This window comes from Colias philodice, chromosome 10 (genome assembly GCF_061535455.1).
Source record: "Colias philodice isolate Cphi_HAF_F1 chromosome 10, ilColPhil1 Martin Lab GWU primary, whole genome shotgun sequence".
In the NCBI taxonomy this organism is placed as follows: Eukaryota; Metazoa; Arthropoda; class Insecta; order Lepidoptera; family Pieridae; genus Colias; species Colias philodice.
Window position 1 is genome coordinate 64,520 of NC_143095.1, and position 19,711 is coordinate 84,230.

Below are 19,711 nucleotides of genomic sequence, written 5' to 3' on the forward strand. Positions count from 1 at the left end.
ATAAATTACATCGTATTTGGGACATAGAAAGTAAGCTTTCACCAGATTTCATGAAAAAACTGTTTGTAAAAGATAAAATTAAAAAACCAAAATCTTGTTTTTTTTTTTCATTTTTGAAAGAAGTGTCATCTCATCAAGTCATATAGATCTTTTCATCTGATCTACAACTTTGCCATTCGACTTTTTCATAGGACTTTTAGTTTTTCGGCGGATAATCTATTTTTTTACCGTTAATAACGTAAGGAGTAAACTGTACACTGCGGCTTAGATCATTAAGTAACACTGCGGTAATTAAATATTGGTGTCATTATTTTGTTTCAATAGTTAAGCATTTTAAATTAAAACTTAGGGTATCATTACATATTATGAACAAAGCGTTAATGCATCAGGTGTATAACATTTTACAGTACAACCCGCAGAATGAGGCATCGATCGCGAGCGGCCTGCGGGCGCCGGCGGGGCGCGCCGCCGCGTCTCCCGGCCACGACCCCGCGCCCCGCGACCCCGCACCCCGCACCTCTGCGCCCGTAAACACTAGTGATGGGCTGCTTGCAACAAATGTGTATATGTACACAATATATTCTACTATTACCAACCAAAAAAAAAACAGCATACATAACTAATTGAAAAATTGACATTTTTAATCTGACAAAAAAAAGACGTGTGGCACTCGGGGACTGCCGCGGTAAAGCTATTGCATGCTATGCCTTCAAACCACACCTACGTGCCTGTCGGAGTGGGGAGCGTGAGGTATTTTCATTACGGAATTTCTGGATTCTGTCCCCGCGCTCAAGGACCGTGATAGAAGCTATGCAATAGCTTAAAAAAATTCTCAAGTTGTTCGTTCATATTATGAATTATATTCAAACAATTGCGCTTTTATTAAAATTACATTCAAGATAAAAATAATATGATTCAGCTTTTAAGTGTACACTGTACATATTTTGAAATTTGATTGTATGTATGTATGTATAAACAAAAGCTGGTTCGTCGTAGAACGTCCCTAGTGAGGTCGGTGGCGGAGGTTCGCCGCGCGACTATTGCGACTCGCGAGAGGCTGGCGGGCCGGCGCGGGGATGCAGGATTGGGAGTGTGGATACGGGACATACCGGTCGAGCCTTCGCGACAAAGATTAATGATTCAGACGCGGCAAGTTTCAAGTGTCTAAAATGTGAACAACGAGTTTAAATTTTATTTTTGTTTATTTTCTAATTGTACACTAACTAGTTAGATGATGAAATTGATTCGTATTTTGTACACCTTTTAATTTACATGATTCTAATAATGTAGGCCATACACGCTACTGTCTACCGTACAGGTATTATATTATACATATTATATTAGTATATTCCTGCGCAGGTTGCCTGACGTGTTTGAGGACGTTCAGCAGGTATACGGTACGATGACATTCTAAATAATTGATTTTCGATCTTGCTACCTACTACCTAGGTACATTTGAAAATGAAAAGTAATAATAATTAATCGAGTCTATAATTCGTTAATAAAGTTTATAATTCATACCTATATTTTTTTGACGGTTTTGTTGGCAGGCATTTAATTACCTATTCACGCCATATTTATATATATGTACCAGGTACCTGTCTAATAGATCTTAATTAGTATAGCGCCCGGCAAACTTCTTGGCCAAAAAGTAGCGTGCTAGGAAGCTTGCGCATATAACAATGTACTAAAACTGGATGCGCAAACTTCCCCCACCACGCTACTTTTTGGCCAAGTAGTTTGCCGGGCGCTTTATCTAATTATGGTCCAAACAGTTTAGATAAAACTCCTTTTTTTGAAGTCGGTTAATAATCATATGTAACGGTAGGGTAGGTAGTAGGTACAATCGACTCGCCTCAGAGAGGTTGATTAGAAACGGGCATGAAGGTTGTGTAAATTGCGTATAGTTGAGTGGTAGAGGCTGGGGCGGCGGGCGCGGGCGGCGCGGCGGCGCGGCAGTGGCGCGGACACTGCGGCGCGAAGAACACCGCTAGACACGATGCGCGCTCCCGCCGTGCTGGCCCTGCTGGCGCTCGCCGCCGCGGCCGCCGCCAGGCCCGAACACGACTTCGAGTTCGATGATGCGCCGGTACTTTCTCATCCCTACCAGACTTGATAGGATTCAGAAGAAAACGCGTATCCCTTGAGTGTTTTAAGTATAATGATATCTGTCACCAAAAACTCATCGAGTCCCCAAATTAAATTCACAACATTTATTATTGAGATTCTATGGTCATTAAAATCTGAAATGAGAGCGGTGAAAGCCTTTCGACGAAAACCTTAACGATTCTCGTTCGTGCCCTGAGGGCCTATATGACTGCATTATTTCAGTTCCTTAACCTAGTCTCTCGAGTACTAAGTCGGTATATATTACGAATACAAAAGGAGAGTGACTCAAAGTTTTCAAAGCATTCGGTGCCTGCAGTGGTACTATAGATCAAAAGAAACGGCATAACCTTGACCCTTTTAAAAGTCTAGCTGCAAATGTATGAATTTGCAATTACGTAATTACTTTTTTGTATGTACCTAGTCTCTTCAGTTGATAAAGATAGTGTAAGTACTTCCCTTTTTTATATTTCAGATAGACTAGTGTAAAGAAATGCTTGCATTAAAAATGTATTGTGTTACAATAAAACGATGACTCAGATTTCTTATTATGACTTATTCTTTGAGTACACAATATACCTACGGCCGATCAATATACCTACATAAAATTACCAACTTCTCCGATCCTATAAACGGGCTTTGAGAATCATGTCATACCTGTAGTAGGTATTGTTTATAATTATGATGACATTCTAATGCAAGGACTCGAGATTTCTATTGTTCATATCCTGTTCCTGTATTCAACCTCCTCGAAGTGGGTTGAAAAATAAGGAAAATTAGCAGACCGCGTGGTTAATTCCTACCATCTAATTATAGAATTATCGCCCTTATTATTTGTAGATATGTTTAATGAATAGAAAAAAAAATCGATCCCCATACGGGATTTTTTAAAACGTTTCATTTCATTTGTAATGCATTCGATTGCAATAAAATTATACAATGTAATGTTTGTGATGCATATTCCAGGAGGCGCAGACGACGCGGCGCTCCCGCCGATACATCTACGATCCGCAAAGTGAGTATACTACAATATTATACAAGCACATAGGGTAATTGCGCTGGTTTGCCGTCCAGTTTCGGTTTTCGTCCATTTGACTGACCTGCTACAATCACGTGCGTAAAACTTGAATACAAACCTACCTTCCCGCGCAAGTTTGCACTTTTTACGGTCCTTAATGTGTAAGCAACAGTACTATCAACATCAAAATTTGATTTGACAAGAAGAGAGTTCAAAAAATTAACGTAAAAGTGGCCGCTTCCCATCCGTGCCTTGCAGATGTCATCGCGCGAGAGAAAAATTTGCCGGCGAGAAAAGTTCATGGTAAGTTAAATCACTGTTTTAGCTAGTTAACGTAATGTTTTTGGTACGTATGTTTAGTTAAATATAAGCCTATTAAACGCAATTAGAAGTGTTTATCATACTTTTTTTATAATACTCTTCGAAAAATTAAGTGGACGGATACTAGGTTACCAAATTCTCAAAATATTTGGTTTTCGTCCAAGTGGACGAAAACTCAAACAGCTACGTGAATATTTGTTAGGTTCTTTTTACTGTATCGGACCTTTAAAATACTGAATAGTTTCTCCCGAAGTGATCTTTATTGCTATTAGTTTAGATTTTTTGGTTTCCGTCCACTGCTTTGTCAGTGCTGCCAAAATAAAAAAATATTTAAAGAAGTGGACGAAAACTAAATTTAGCTTTAAACGTTTTAGTTTTCGTCCATGAATCAGTATTGGAGTGGACAAAAATTAAAAATGGCTATTCTTTTGCAGTACTTTTCGTCTTTTTTATGTATTGAAAAGTTTTCTATTCAGTATCTTCCTTATAAATAATTGGTGAGGGCCAGAGTGTTGTAGGTACCTAATATTGTCTTTCATTCAGTCATGTATCATTCTCCTTATGTGAAGTAGAGTCAATTATTCGTGGCATAAATGGGGGTAAGTCAGACATAATACACTGTATTTTTCTTGATTATCATTCACTTGAGTATCATCTTTTATTCTAGATCTGTTTTGCCAATGCAATATTTTTTTATTCTACTTACTCAACGTATCCTAAGAAAGATCTTATTGTTTTTAGATGGCCTCGAAGGAGTCTAAGAAAGCTAGAAAAAAAAAACGCTACGTACACTGAAGAATCTTTAATAAAGGCATCAGTAAGACAATAATGCATAGTTCAGTAAGGTATAGTATAGTTTATTTTAGTAGCTAAAACGTATTATTATGGCTGTGTTTAATATAGTACGTTTCATTTGATAAACAAAGTATTAGAATGAATATTTCTGTTTTTTGATGTAATTTCTCAGTCCTATAATTATTACTTTATTCATTTACATTGTAAGTAACGCATTCCTTTCTTTATTACGAATGATTAATCAGTCATCACTAACGCATATAAAGACTGCCAAGTGCTACATAGATCTCAGTGTTGACTAGTTATATTGATTATTATTAGTAAAACTAAACCTGTAAGGTAGTGAGAAATTGTGATGTTGATTAAATAAAAGTATATATTTACCTTTAATTGGTTTTTAACTTAATAGTTGACCTACCCTCCTTTTTCTACACGGTGGTCGAAAACTAGCTTACACTAGGACGAAAACCAGTTTTTTTGGACGAAAACTAGCATTTACCCTACTTTTGCAGAAAATAATTTAAATAAAAAGATACGTCAAAATGATTTATTTTCACTTAATATTATCTTAAAGAAGACTATATAAGGACTAAATAAAAATATTATATGTTTAAGGAAGGGTGCTCCAAAATATTTATTTCGCATCACAAAGTTGGCAACTCCCATAACTGGACGAAAACCAGCGCAATGACCCTACCAATAAAAAAGTGATTTATTAGTCTGTGCATGCAGTATGTTTAGCCAAGTACCTACCAGATATTTTCCTTATCATCCATTTGAATACTTTAATATTTTTGCGAAAAATTCCATTTCAGCATTTGAATTGAATTTCTTCATTTAATATGTGCCCGGCTTGGTCCAGGTTTTATCTTTTTTCTATTCATTAAATTTATAAGATGATTATTCTTTTAATAAAAAATTAAACAGCCTTCCGATTGTTAACTTAATTTATCCGGACAAAATTTAAGTTGTCTCCTCCAGAAGACAGAAGCATTCCAATAATAATTATCAAAATCGAAATATCGATCGATTTATCTCTATATTTTATTACCTAAACGGCATTTTTTTAAGTCGGTTAACGAGAAGTCGGGCGGAGGAGGGATTCGCTCTGAGTTAACATGATCAATTAATGATTGCAGATGAACTTTGCCACGCGCTTGTGTGCAAAAAGCGCGAGGTGTGTTTACTGCGGGATTCCTTCACCGCACTTTGCGCCAACAAAAAGGACGTTCTGCGACGAGGGTGGGTATAACTCATGTATTATGTGTAACTTTATGTTATATAGTTACCTATGATATCTATGTAATATATTATTTGGTCTTTATATTTCTTGAAAACCTTGGGAAGATTTTATTTGATCAAGGAAGAATGAAAAGTAACGTAAAGGTTGCGCAGAACTTCTTTAATTGAAACCTCCTTATGGGAAATTGATGATACGATATTGTTGTTTCATGTATAAATATGTCAAAAGAGCATAAGTAGTGTTCTAATGAGTGGGTGTACGCTTCAGGGACATAATAGTGACGGTAGCGAGCAGCCCGTGGGAGCGCGGCGCGGACGACGAGGACGTGTTCTACGAGTCGCCCGCACCCCCCGCGCCCCCCGTACCCCCTGCACACGCCTCCTCCCTTGATACTGACAGGTAAGGAAGATAAAGCTTTATAAAACCTACATAATTTATAATATAGTGTATATGCTGTAAATTGGATACGGACATACGATCACGATGCCGTATCGTATGTATAAATTGATAGTTGTAAAACTGTTTGAACAAAAAATTTTTCAACATCAGGTGGTTTTAGCATATTTATATGAAGATTTCTCTTTTCACCATGCATGGTTCTTGGGCTATTAGGAACCATGTCATAAATCATAATAAAAATAATGCGCAACGAAACTTATAATTTTGGGTCGCCGCGATACGATCGAGCGATGGGGCGCCGAAAGATAGCGCCGTTAGTGACGATTTATTTAAACGCACGGGTGGCAGCTAGTCATTCTACAGAATAATTTATTGATATTAGTTTATCACGTGTCACATTCTCCACGAGAACAACGTATCGTTCGGCAGGTGCGTGGGATGCGCGGGCGCGTCGCGCGCCATGTTCCTGTGCGGGTCGGACAACCGCACGTACTCGTCGCTGTGCCGCCTCGACCTGCACAACTGCGTGCACCGGCCGCGGCCGCCCGTGCGCCTCGCCTGCGCCGGCTTCTGCCCGTGCGAGCGGGCCGCCCCCGCCCCCGCGCCCCCCTCCCCGCCCGCCCCGCACCCGCACCGCGCGCTGCGCCTCTACAGGCCGCACCGAGCAAGGGCACGCTTCGATGAGGTATCACTGGACGTGCCCTACATGATAATATTATGTAACATACTTTTATAGAAGTTCGCAATACCTAGTAATTCATCCATTATTTTGCTGAACTAATGTCTATACCTGCAGGGTATAAAATTTTTAAAACGTGTTTAAATTTCGCTAGTAATACAGTGAGTGACTACCTACATAATATTATCATTTTATTTACTTTTTCGTAACCGTTATAACGCTACGTATTGTTTTTCCAGGATGGAAGGCGTCGAAGACTGGAGACGCACACCAACGAGGTATTGCCGGAGAGATCCTACCGTCGGCCTGACCAAGGTGAACCGTGAATATTTACTTAACTTCGCTTATTCAATAGCAGAAAGAAAAATTTTTCATAATATAATTTACAAACAAATAATATAAATCGACCAATAAAAAAAATTGAGAACCTTCTCCTTTTTTAATCGATTAAAAGTATCCTAGTTTAAAACTGGACGAAATATTTATCTTTGCTGCGTTACTGGCATTAAACTTAATATGAATTGTGATGTGTGTGGTTACAGAGGCGGAGGGGTGCGCGCTGGACAAGATGGCGAACCGCTTGCTGGACTGGTTCTCCGTGCTCATGGAGGACGCGGGCGGAGTGCCGCCGCCGGCGCACGGTGCGACTTCATTAGTGGTTCATGTTATATCACACGAGCGTGCAGAATATGTTGCTACTTTAATAAGTATTAGTACTACAAAATGAAAATGAAAAAAATGAAAAACGTTTATTTATACACACATTATAAAATAGTTACACAATAAATTAAAGACACGACGATGGACTAAACTAGGTACTAGACCTGTGCTATAGTCGATCGACGCTTTCCTCTCTTTAAGACATAGTGCCAGCATTATAACGTGTGTTAAAGTTTGTGTGTGTGTGTGTTTATGTGTGTGGTTGAGTTTATAGGTATAAGATTGTGCGTGAGTTTAAATGGATAAGTATGCGTGAAATGAGGGCTTTATATAGATTATCTTTTCAATACATTAGTCTCATTAAATTTCAATTCTTACACAATAATATAATCACCTGTTCATTTTATAAATTCTTCAGTTTCCACATATGATAAGGTGAGTAGCATGTTTGTGATTTTATATTTAAGGCTAAAAGACGTCAAGTTGTGGATATTCAAAATTTTATTAACTTTGACCCATACAGGCTTTACCCAAAGGACCCATATAGGCTTTACAACGTTTTGCTGCTACAGTATGAACTAAAGGGAAGATGTACATTTAAAAATCTGTTTAGGTATCTATTGTAAAGCAATGGTGGTATACCTAAAACTCAATTCCTGTAGTAGGAATAATTATCCGTCTTGTTTGGTATGGAATTGTGCGTTTATCAATTAATCGATTGATAAACGAGTTATTTTGTCAAATTATAATTTGCGTCACGTGTAGGCTTCGGGGCGGACTGCAAGCCGGAGGTGAGGTGGATGTTCGAGCACCTGGACACGGCGCGCGACGGCCTCCTGCAGCCCGCCGACCTCTACGCGCTCAGTGAGTTCCTTCAACGCTTATCGTTTCTGCGGTCGTAACGCTATCCGGCCTCTATTAAAAAAGAGCGACGCCGTCTCGAATACTATTCGACGACTTTAATTAAATATAAGAACGGACTGGGTCTCGATGTAGGTACTCATTTTAAATGCAGTACAAACATATCAGTCATCTATGTATAAACTCGTCCCAGGTCACGACGAGCGCGAGCGCTGCCTGCGGCCGTTCCTGCGGTCGTGCGGCGCGGCGGAGGGCGGCGCGGGGGGCGCGGGGGGCGTGTCGCGCGGCGCGTGGTGCGCGTGCCTCGGGCGCGCGGCGCGGCCGTGCGCGGCGCTGGCGCGCGCCAGCCGCGGGGCGCGCGGCGCCTACGTGCCGGCGTGCGACGCGCGCGGCTTCTACCGCCCGCGCCAGTGCCACGCCGCGCTGGCCGTGTGCTGGTGCGTGGACCCGCACGGCGTCGAGCGGCCCGGCTCCCGGACCAAGGGCGCGCCGCCCTGCCCCGGTATTTGACGCTTTGGCTATTGAGCGCACTGATGTCGCTCGATATCTACCTTTAAAATAATTTCGATACAGTAGTCGTAGTATCACAGTTGTCTATAGTGAAGATCTTAGCCCACGTCTTAGCCTAACATCAGGCGAGGTTGTGTTCCAGCGCTTCCCTATTCACAAAAACAAAGTATAGATCGTAAAAAAATATTTGCATTCGAATGGGATTTCGATCGACAATCTGTGTAATTTGTTTTAAAAAAATCAATATAATGACTTTTTAATTAATAGAAAGGAGGCTTAGATTCGTATAATGGCATGCAGGTGAGACGGAAGACGAAGGCGTGCCGGCGGACGACGAGGACGCGGGCGGCAGCGGCGACCGCGACCTCGACCTGCGGTTCTAATTTGTCGCACCGCGCTCGCCTAGAGTACGTCAAACCAATTTAAGTTTTTATTAATACGATGAAAAAAAAATATTTACATTAAGATGCGATGTACCTTATCATGATGACCTATAAACAACGCCTGAATTTCAACCTCTGGTTCTTCTGCGCCAATAATATTTAGGCAAAAGTTAATAATCTAATTAATTTAAGCAAAAAGAAACTATAAATTGAACTTAATGAGTATTCCTAGGAATTAAACAAACATTAGAATTTCATTGTCTGTGTGTTTTATTCATAAAAATATTATTTTGTTTTCAGATAATTTACAAACAAGCGGCCGCCCGTAATGAGTTGCGTCCTTAGTGTCTTCTGAACAACCCCATACCTACTCGTTCCAATATGACAAGTTATTAATTCATGTTATTTTAATGTTGGTAGTTGATAGAAATTATAGCATAATTTAATTTAGACTTGTAGTCCTTGAATTTGAAGTTATACTTTCATACCATCTGCCGTTATTATTCGTATAGTTTTAGGCCTAATACATATTTAGTAAATAATAAATATACATTTTAAAAAGCTAGAGTTTTAAAGAATTTCGTTTTTCCATAAATACTCCACTTCGTTTTTCCACTCAACTCTCCCGAATTATATATTATTCATTTAATAATTCTGTTGTTTGATAGCTGTGTTTTACCTGAAAATAAAACACATATTAAATACTTACCTATATTTGAAGCTTACTTCATTGAGAAGGCACGTAGCTTTTTCCGCCTATTTTGCCCTCTCTTTCCGTTGTATATATGCTATCTCTCTCGCACACCTCTCCACCAGGTGGCGGGGCGCACGATAATGTGCGGGCGCTGGATGTTTTTTCATTGAGTCGAAATCCACAACAGGTGGACGTTAAGTGTAAGCTTCAAATATAGGTAAGTATTTAATATGTGTTTTATTTTCAGGTAAAACACAGCTATTAAACACTTGACCGTAATTTGAAGCTTACTTCATTGAGACCTGTTTGTTACCCACCTGGTGTACAATGTGACGCCAATGTGAATTTGAATACATAAGTAATTACTTATTTCTTTATTTGAAAGAGTAAGGTGTGCAGATAGTATACCTACTAATAAATCACACAAATTTTTATATTATATAATATATTAACAATCCCAGATGAAAAGTTAATCAAATAAGAACCAAAAAGTTAATCATAATGATTAAAAGTATTAGAACTTATGAGATTGGTTCAAGCGTACCTTAGTTAACCTTTTGGGCTTGAAAAGTAAAGTTACTACAATTTCCACTATCTTTAGCGTAAATCTGCGAAAGCGCCAGTAACGACTTTCAATTACGCATTTAGATGTTACTTACAAAATGAAGCAACAGCTGATCCCGACGAGGCAAAAATACCTCAAACTGAAACCTTTATTTATTCAATTAGAACTCTGCAGAAGCATCATTGAATCATCTTAACATAGAATTACCAAATGTCTCAACTCACACAGTTTTAACCCAACCTGCTACAAGCGGACAAGAAGAGACCTTGGTCCTTAGTCCTTACTTTTGGGGTCAGAAGTAAATTTAAAAGGTCACCCCTTGAATAAGGCGATAAAATAACAAAACAGGTAAATGGTTTAAATAATAATACAGATTTTTAACATCCTACTAAACCGTGCGGTATCTTTTAATGTTTAGAGCCAACGTCGCAATCATAATCTAAACATGGCTGGTACTTTCAGTACAATGCATGAATTATTTATTTAAAACTGATAGGTCATAAACTCTGTACTGGAAACAAATATACTGAACTCAAGAGACTAAAATGATAAAGAGCTTATCTGTGTCCCAAAACTGCAATTACTACAGCTAAGTACGTTACTTTTAATCAATTCAGTTTTAAGATATAATTATGATTTACATCAGAACTTATATACCGAAAGTCTCGGGACTACATAACGTGACTTATTTATAATAGTGTTTGTGCATAACACTAGGCAGTCAACAGCTATATGAACGTCAGATAGGAAAAGAGCCAAATTTATCCAGTCAGTAATAAAGGATTTTAACTATACTTATTATAATTCAACCAACTACTACTAGCTACTCCGTACGTCTTTTGGGTGGACGGAGGCAAATAGGATTTTTATTCCAACTATATCATTTGATATTTTGAAAATGTACTCCACATTTTCATACCGTCAGAGTCATTTTGCAGATTATAGTGGTGCAGCACTGAACACTGTCTATTAGGTGGCTGGTGCTGCTGACCGGGCCTTCAGTTCCGCTTTCCAGAATACCTTCACCCTTCTAGGTGCTACTACTACTGAAATAGCGGTACTCTATCGCGTCGTTCAGGTCTCTAACTGACAGGATTTCTCATATTATCGTAACAACCTCGCTCGTTCTAATGCTGGGGCCACACTAACGGGAAATGCCATTAATTAACGCTATAATGGACGTTAACTTTAGGTGTAGCCAGTATTATTTAACAACGGCATTAACATTGCCGTTTGGCGAGGCGATAGCTTTATCGCGAGAATTAACGCAATGAAGCGGTCACACTACGTCCATCTTGCTAGAATTTTAGTAAAATTAACGCCGTTTTTATCGCCAACAATCGGCATTCACGTTGACCGTTCAAGTGTAGCCACCCACTTAACGCCTTAAAAATTATCGGAATAATTATCGCGATAAAGGGCATTAGACGTTAGACGTTAGTGTGGCCCCAGCATCAAATTATCGCCAAGGAATTCTGCTGCAGGATAATGGCAAGAGAGATTATAAGCTTAACTATGCATTATTATGCTCAGGAATATGGTGGATTTTGAATACTATCGTCGTCTGAAAGTATCTCCTTTCGATTAACTTCATTAAGGATGCAGATCTGATCCCATCTTTGTTCCGTAGGAATGCTACGACAGTCTAAACGTTACACTGGACAAAGAAAATTGCCCTAAATATAGTCGGTTGTTCCAACATCCGTAATATGGCTAGCCTACCTTGCTAGCCCTTGATTGTAACTGCTACCAATGCAGGCATTGCTCTCGTGTTGTCCACAGTTGTGCGAGTGCAAAAATGAAGAACAGAGCTCGTGGGGAGCTATGTCCAATGAATCTGTGTTAAGATTATGACAGTATAGGACAGTTAGCTGTGGATGCGAAGACAGGACATTACTTTATTCATCCGTAAACACGCGAGGCAGCCACGGACAGCGATATAGCAAGAACTAAACTAGCAAAGTTTAGTTCGCTTACCAGACTTATATTTTAAAAGCCGTATAGTCTGTACCTACTGCATTTCATTTATTGCCCCCCCCCCCTCAAAGCCAAGAAATGAACAGTCATTTGGCAGAGCTTTCTCGTTAGGGTAGGGGTTCCAAGTAATATCTAATAATAAGAGGCTTTTGTTTGGATAGATTGACTTTCCGTTATATTTTATCCTCTATCCTATGTAACTCAACAGTCAGTATTCTCAGTATTCGTTGAGTACTTAAACGTTTTACGTAAATAGTTGTATATAACTTTATTATACAATATAATAATCCTGGTGGGATGACAAGAAACTTGTCTAACAAACGATTATCCTAATCCCTCAGCGATTTATTGTTTGAGCCCTGAAGAAAAATCTCATGGGTGCAATAATGAGGTCAAATGGGTTGAAAAACGAGTCAAATTGCCTACAAGACCGGGCAACTAAAATAGGCCTATGAGAGGTCAAATATACGTAATCAATCGTTTGAAATTTGAAATTTGATTTTGAATCAATCGTCATTTGTTACATTCAATCGCTTTGCGATTAAAAAATCTCTTCCGATGTTTTTATATGAAAATTGGTCGGCTAGTGCCATTGAATGACGATACCAAACATACCGTTGACACAAGGCTTGGTGACAATCCTCGAAACCACCGCCACAAATCATCTGCGAGATGATATTTGATCCGACTCGCCTTCCTTTGTTGTGAATAGGCTTTACATTGGTAAATACGATTTGTTCAATTCCAATTTCCATAATTGGTAAACCAATGGTGGTTTCCTGATTCCTGAAGCGTAAACTTTTAGGATACGAAGTATCAATTTCATGCGCCCATTATTTGACGTCTCTAACCTTTATTGTATTTATTAGGTCATATTACTATACTGCCCACTGTGAAGAAGATTTCAAAACCTTTTTCTACCTACCTTTAGAAGAGTGAAGATCCGATACGGTCATATCCAAAACTTCTTTCGTGGGTCCTCGTTGACGAAAGCAAATATCTATGATCATTTTAATGATCAATCCTTTGTATATTTGCAGCAATCGCCATCAAAGCCCCGCGAGGGCTGATATATATTTGCACCATGTCTCCGTGAGGTACTGTTGTAGTCAAAGCCCCGCGAGGGCTGATATATATTTGCACCATTTCTCCGTGAGGGACGGTTGTAATCAAAGCCCCGCGAGGGCTGATATATATTTGCACCATCTTTTCCGTGAGGGACGGTTGTAATCAAAGCCCCGCGAGGGCCGATATATATTTGCACCATTTCCCTGCGAGCGACAGCTGCGCGAGGGATGTTTGTAACTAGAAATAAGTAGGGCCTGCCAAAAAATGCTTAAGAGACACCCTGCGAGGGTGGATTTGACCTGGCTAACCCCTGCGAGGAGTAGTGGCCACATTTATGTATTCTGCTTCGAGCAAGGATACACCTTAGTGCTAATATAAAATTAGCAGTAAATAATCATTTAAATAATATAGCAATTAACAAGGTCCTTTAACTTATTTTCCAATGTTAGCGACAACTGTCCAGGATGAATTAATAAGAATTGATTTGACAATGGTAATTAATTATTATGTTTATATAAAAAAGAACTAACTATTTAATAAATTCATAATTCAAATCAATTCACTAAATTTTAAAATGAACTTCGATTCATATTTATTTTTGTTCATGCAATCGATGTAACATTTAGTTGCTTTATATCCGTTAACATTCCTTACGAACGCAACCATACCGTCGTAGGACGTTATATTTAATTGAACAAAATAATCTCCACTCACCCGCAATTTTTTACTTTTTGTCAAGGTGTACAAGTTTATAATATTATTCTAAAACGTTAGAAGTGAATTGTAAATCCTTTGAAATAAATGTATCTAAATCTAATTTATATTAAGGCATCTCGATAATTATTATACGATAACCCTTTCAGCACAAGTTCAGTAAACCAAAGAATTTAATTGTAAAATTTTGGTACTTACTCGTTTAAACAAAAAAGTTGCATCATTTGAAACATAGGAAACGTAATTTTCAATCAAATTAGCCGTGTGTAATATGTCTATTTTCACATAAAAACGGATCAGAATAATACTCATAAAAGGACACGTATAGACTTCGGATAGTTTTGAATGTGTGGTACATTCATGGTACGTATCTACTATACATGAGCGAATTCCATCATTATTCAGTTGAGCGGTAACTCCCGTACGATGTATAAAATAATATCACAACATGTTCTGACATGTCGTGACTTCTTGGAGCTGACTCATCTCGTTCGATAATTTTTAGTAATAAACTATTATAGGAATTCCGAACCGTTCCTAGCGATAACGACAATGTAATAAAGTCGTAGCAATGGATTGTATGCCTGTAAAGCTTTGAGTTGGCTCATATCCATACTAAGTAGGTATTAATTGTAATTTTTCCAAGAAAAATTCACTTGTAACCTTGTAATAAAAACACGTTATTAAAAATGAAATAAATAATTAAAAATATCTATATACAAGAGAGGGTATTTGATATATCTAGTAATATCAAATAATCACAAAAGTAATATTAACGATTCGAGTAAAGCCGAACGGTAACACCGTTAAAATAGCTTTACTCACAGTATTAAAAATTCAAATATTAATTAGTACATATTGCATAATGAAATATTTCAAAAGAAAAGTTACTATTTCAAGTAAAATGTAACGGTTGTATCGTTAATTTTAAATATCTTTATTCATGCTATTAAGTATTTAAGCATATTGAAAAATAAACTATTGCTGAAGGATTCATTAAAAACCTCAGCATTTTAAATAAAGTCCAACGATTATACCGTTGACTTTAAAGATTTTTACTCATTTTTAAGTAAAATATTATTAGAATAGATGTAAAAATAACTCACTGTACCGATCCGACGGGATACACTTTTTAACACTTTTAGCACTTGCTTTAAGCAATACTTAATAGCACCAAGGTTGTAGTCTTGTAGACAACCTTCTCGCGGCGGAAGCTAGACGCCAATGAAAAAACATCCAGCGCCCGCACATTATCGTGCGCCCCGCCACCTGGTGGAGAGGTGTGCGAGAGAGATAGCATATATACAACGGAAAGAGAGGGCAAAATAGGCGGAAAAAGCTACGTGCCTTCTCAATGAAGTAAGCTTCAAATTACGGTCAAGTGTTTAATTTTTGCTTTTTTGAAAGAAAAAAATTTCTACGTTTGAAATTCACAATATTTTCAATCATACAGTTACATGTTATAGCCCAAACAAGGGGATTCAAGTCCAAACATAAAATTAATTAATTACAAAATATAAAGGAACAAATATACAAAGTACTTAATAAAATTTGATATTATTAGATGTTAAATGAATTAGGATTAGTATTTAGTATGGTGATTAGTTGAACTTACATGAGCACTTATTATAAGAATATAAATTGAAATGATTTTAAATAGAAGAATATTGATAATTGTATCCATAATATTATAATAATATGTATTTAACATTTGATAATAGCCTGTATTTTGTAAGAATCCATTCAAGTGACCACTGTAAATTAAACAGTTATTTGCACTTTTTTAATTCTCCACAGTGTATTTGAAATAAATAAGTAAAAAAAATGGTTATTATTGTTTCCTTCATACCCTTCTTTTGCTCGCATAATATTAATACATATAAAGATTGTATGGTGCAATAAGCCTATGGTATTATAAATTATTGGTAATCAAAATACATTTGAAAACTTGTCCCATAAGAATGCTTTCAATACAGAGATAAATAATAAAAGCAATGTTCACCGTAGTACTTAGTAGACCTTAGAAAACTACAAATAAATAATATAGATAATGATAAATAAAAATATGGATGGTTTTGGTAATCAAACTAAATTAGGCAATAGGCTTCTGACTTTTGCAGTTCATCTGGCAGAGGTCACTGTTAATATCATAAAGTTTAGAATATAATAAATGTAGGCGCTCCTAGTGTTTTATTGTTCCATTTCATCAAATTATTTTCTTATCAATGTTGAGTCAAATAAAGATAGAAGCAAAGAAAATCATAACATATTGATTCATCTATAGTCTGAACTGATTTGGCTGAAAATTGATGGGTGGATGAGTTTTCAATGACACTTTTTTACCTAAAATGTTGAACAGCTTATTTATATGATAAATAATATTGTGTTCTATTTACTACTAGTCTAGAGAGTAGAGGTGTTAATAGATAAAATATAATATTTGAAAGCTAGTTTTATTTACATAACCATTAGAAAACTTCAGTCAATGAGTCTCTAAAATAGGTCACAAATTTGAAGGCGGATTTATTTATAAAACAGTAGGTAAGTACATTTATATATAAGTATTTGTTCATCAGTGCATAAAATATAATGTACTAGGTAACTAAGCTATGACATAGCCAAGGGTAAAGTACGGAGAAAAGGTTAAATTAAACACAGCCAATTTGTTTGAACTTATAATAATTACATGGTGACTAAGACATTAAATACAACTATAACACAAACACTTTATTCTTCCGTCTTCTGGCCTTCGTATTTGCCGTTGTAGAAGGGGATGTAGGCAGTGAATACCTTCCAGTCTGTAGCATACAGCAATCCCGTGAACGCGGCTCCTCCAAAAGCCACCATTGAAGGTACAAAGCTGGCCAACACTTGAGCCTGTTTTCTGCCCAAGGGGATCATTTTTACTTTAAAGTAAGGACTCTTTTCGTGTTAAACTTTACACAAATCGCTCCGTCTAGCTAGGTACGCAATTTTAAATTACGTAAAGGCTAATGACAGATTCACAAATTCACTCCGCTGTGAGTCAATGTGACGTAAATAGTGATGTCCTATGTAGGGATGTAATAAATAATCGATTATTATTTTTATCGATTATTTTTTTTCCATTGTCGATTTTTTATAATCGATTTTATTAATGGTAAAAATCGATTTTTAATAAATCGATTATAAGAATTACACAATTTAAATAGATTTTTGTAAATAGTGCTATCTGTGCGATGGATGACAAATTATGACACTAAAGTTGACAGACTAAAAATATTCATGATATTTGATGGCAATTAAATTATTATAAAAAAAATGTATGCATGTACACACGTAAGAAGTGAAACTTCTTTATGACCTTATTTTTCAAAAAATAATTTACTATATGCAACTTTACAGAAATACATCGAATCACGCGTGGTAGGGATAAGAAAAAGATGGCGCGTAACGGAAAAATATCATGCGTAACGAAAAAATGTTACACTACATTTTTTTCCAACCCCGATAAAGAAGTTTCACTTCAAAAAAAATGTGTGCGTGTACTAGTGTACACACGTAAGAAGTGAAACTTCTTTATGACCTTATTTTTCAAAAAATAATTTACTATATGCAACTTTACAGAAATACATCGAATCACGCGTGGTAGGGATAAGAAAAAGATGGCGCGTAACGGAAAAATGTCATGCGTAACGAAAAAATGTTACACTACTTTTTTTTCCAACCCCGATAAAGAAGTTTCACTTCAAAAAAAATGTGTGCGTGTACTAGTGTACACACGTAAGAAGTGAAACTTCTTTATGACCTTATTTTTCAAAAAATAATTTACTATATGCAACTTTACAGAAATACGTCAAATCACGCGTGGTAGGGATAAGAAAAATATGGCGCGTAACGGAAAAATGTCACGCGTAACGAAAAAATGTTACACTAAATTTTTTTTCCAACCCCGATAAAGAAGATTCACTTCAAAAAATTAATTCAAAAATTTCACGTGAAAATTAATAAAAATTACAAATGAAAATTTTTAGAAGTATTTTTTTACTGTAATTAATTTGTGATAAATTTTAAAATTTACACCTGACAGCTAACTTCAGTATTATGAAAAAATTGATAAGTTAGTTTACTGAACAAGTCGATAAAAAAATCAGCGCCATCTGTACTCCATGTATTTGTATATCTATATTCACAAATATATAGGTATATATATAAATGCATGGAGTGTTCTGGTACTGGTACATGGTCCGGTATTGGGGCTTTTACCTTACATCGAATAGGTTTTTTCGCATAAAAAGTCGAGGTGAAAACAAAAATCGATTATTTTAAAAAAAAAATCGATTTTTCACAAATAGATTTATTTCTAAACAAAAAAAATCGATTATTGAGTAATCGATTTTTCTGAATCGAGGTCACATCCCTAGTCCTATGTTCATAAAATCATTATTGTGATTATTCATATTATCTAAATGATTGTGATTTGATAATACATATGTAATTTTATTATATGATGAAAAATAGACCTAAACAAAAAAGGTAAGTATCGTTTTTTTTATAAGAATTTTTTAATTTAGTATGTTATATTAAATTCAGTTATAGTACGACATAAAAGAGATGAAATTAATTATTTTGGAACTAATTCGTTTTTCATTACCTGGCAACCCTGAATTGGCAATGTAGCTGTCAAGTTGAATAAAAATTTGTTGTTTTTTTCGTGAAGAGGAGAATTATTGAGATAAAATTGTTATTTAGAACAAGAAATTTAAATAAAAAAGGAGACATCATGAAAAAGGTTAAACGTAGCGGTGTCCGTGATGTGGTGTATAAAGTTTTTATTCGGTGTTTGTCCGAATTTCAAGCTGGAAATTTATTGACTGATTTGGAAAACGTTTACAAACGTACAGCAGAATATACCGGTGAGATTCCATTAATTTTTGCTCAGTACTACGTAAAATAGAATATTCCATTAGTAACGAGTGTTTAATGTATGTATGTATGGCGATTATTACGTTTTCGCAATTTAATTTGAGGTTATTTGTTTGTAAACAAAAACTAGTTTTTATAGTGCGACCAGCACAATTTGAGTCAAGAAGTTATATCCAATCCAACCAGCCTCAAATAAAGTACCTAGTTTAGATTTTACTACATAGTATAGTGATAACTGTTTTCATACAGCTATCTATCTATTAATCAATCAAACCATGAGAAAAAAAATCATATTTACTGTATCATATTTACAGATACTGAAGATGCCCCGTACCCTCTTGCCAGTACTTCGAAACAGAGTGATGATCAGTCCTTTGAAGGAGTAGAATATTTAGATTTTGATGAATTATATTAATGTACAAAATTTATCTACAAAAAAAATAAAAATATGTGGTTTTCAAATCGCCTTGTTTTTTTCTACCCGACGGACCCAGAAAGAGGGTAATGTGTTTGAGCTGCATGTATGCTTGTTTGTTTGTATGTTTGATTCTATGTGCGCCTCTGCAGTCTAAACACTTGACCGATTTTTATAAAATAACTAATTCCAAATACATTTAAGTAAAATTTGACCTAGGTAGGTCAATTAAAATACTAATGTATTTTTGTCTTAAATTACACTATTGCTACAATGAAAGAATTATAACGGTTTAAATCGCGGTATTTATTTTAGATTATATTATATAGATTTTTGGATTTTTATTCTATAGTATCAAGATCGCTTGCGTCGCAGTATCAGTGTTGCTATATGAGCGA

The 19,711-nt window shown here is 36.4% G+C and overlaps 2 protein-coding genes across 2 annotated transcripts; one reads left to right on the top strand and one right to left on the bottom strand.

The window, feature by feature from the left end:
- The first annotated feature begins 1,934 nt into the window (after positions 1-1,934).
- Cow (Proteoglycan Cow) lies at positions 1,935-9,646 on the top strand. Its single transcript, XM_089699690.1, has 11 exons — positions 1,935-2,089; positions 3,073-3,121; positions 5,380-5,482; positions 5,751-5,882; positions 6,312-6,567; positions 6,801-6,876; positions 7,104-7,202; positions 7,987-8,085; positions 8,276-8,584; positions 8,893-8,999; positions 9,276-9,646. The coding sequence occupies exons 1-10, from the start codon at positions 2,000-2,002 to the stop codon at positions 8,973-8,975; spliced, it is 1,296 nt and encodes a 431-aa protein (XP_089555816.1). The 5' UTR covers positions 1,935-1,999; the 3' UTR covers positions 8,976-8,999; positions 9,276-9,646.
- A 7,009-nt stretch (positions 9,647-16,655) lies between these two features.
- LOC149484976 (cytochrome b-c1 complex subunit 10-like) lies at positions 16,656-17,019 on the bottom strand. The gene has a single exon (XM_089699576.1). It carries the CDS (start codon positions 16,892-16,894, stop codon positions 16,721-16,723), a length of 174 nt encoding a protein of 57 aa, XP_089555702.1. The 5' UTR covers positions 16,895-17,019; the 3' UTR covers positions 16,656-16,720.
- Between the last annotated feature and the right edge of the window lie 2,692 nt (positions 17,020-19,711).

Bases quoted from the DNA above. Each gene is read 5' to 3' on its own strand.
- Cow (XM_089699690.1), top strand. From the start codon at position 2,000: ATGCGCGCTCCCGCCGTGCTGGCCCTGCTGGCGCTCGCCGCCGCGGCC. The intron at 5,483-5,750 runs GTGGGTATAACT...TGTACGCTTCAG, and splicing joins AAGGACGTTCTGCGACGAGG to GGACATAATAGTGACGGTAG. The intron at 8,585-8,892 runs GTATTTGACGCT...AATGGCATGCAG, and splicing joins GGGCGCGCCGCCCTGCCCCG to GTGAGACGGAAGACGAAGGC.
- LOC149484976 (XM_089699576.1), bottom strand. From the start codon at position 16,894: ATGATCCCCTTGGGCAGAAAACAGGCTCAAGTGTTGGCCAGCTTTGTA.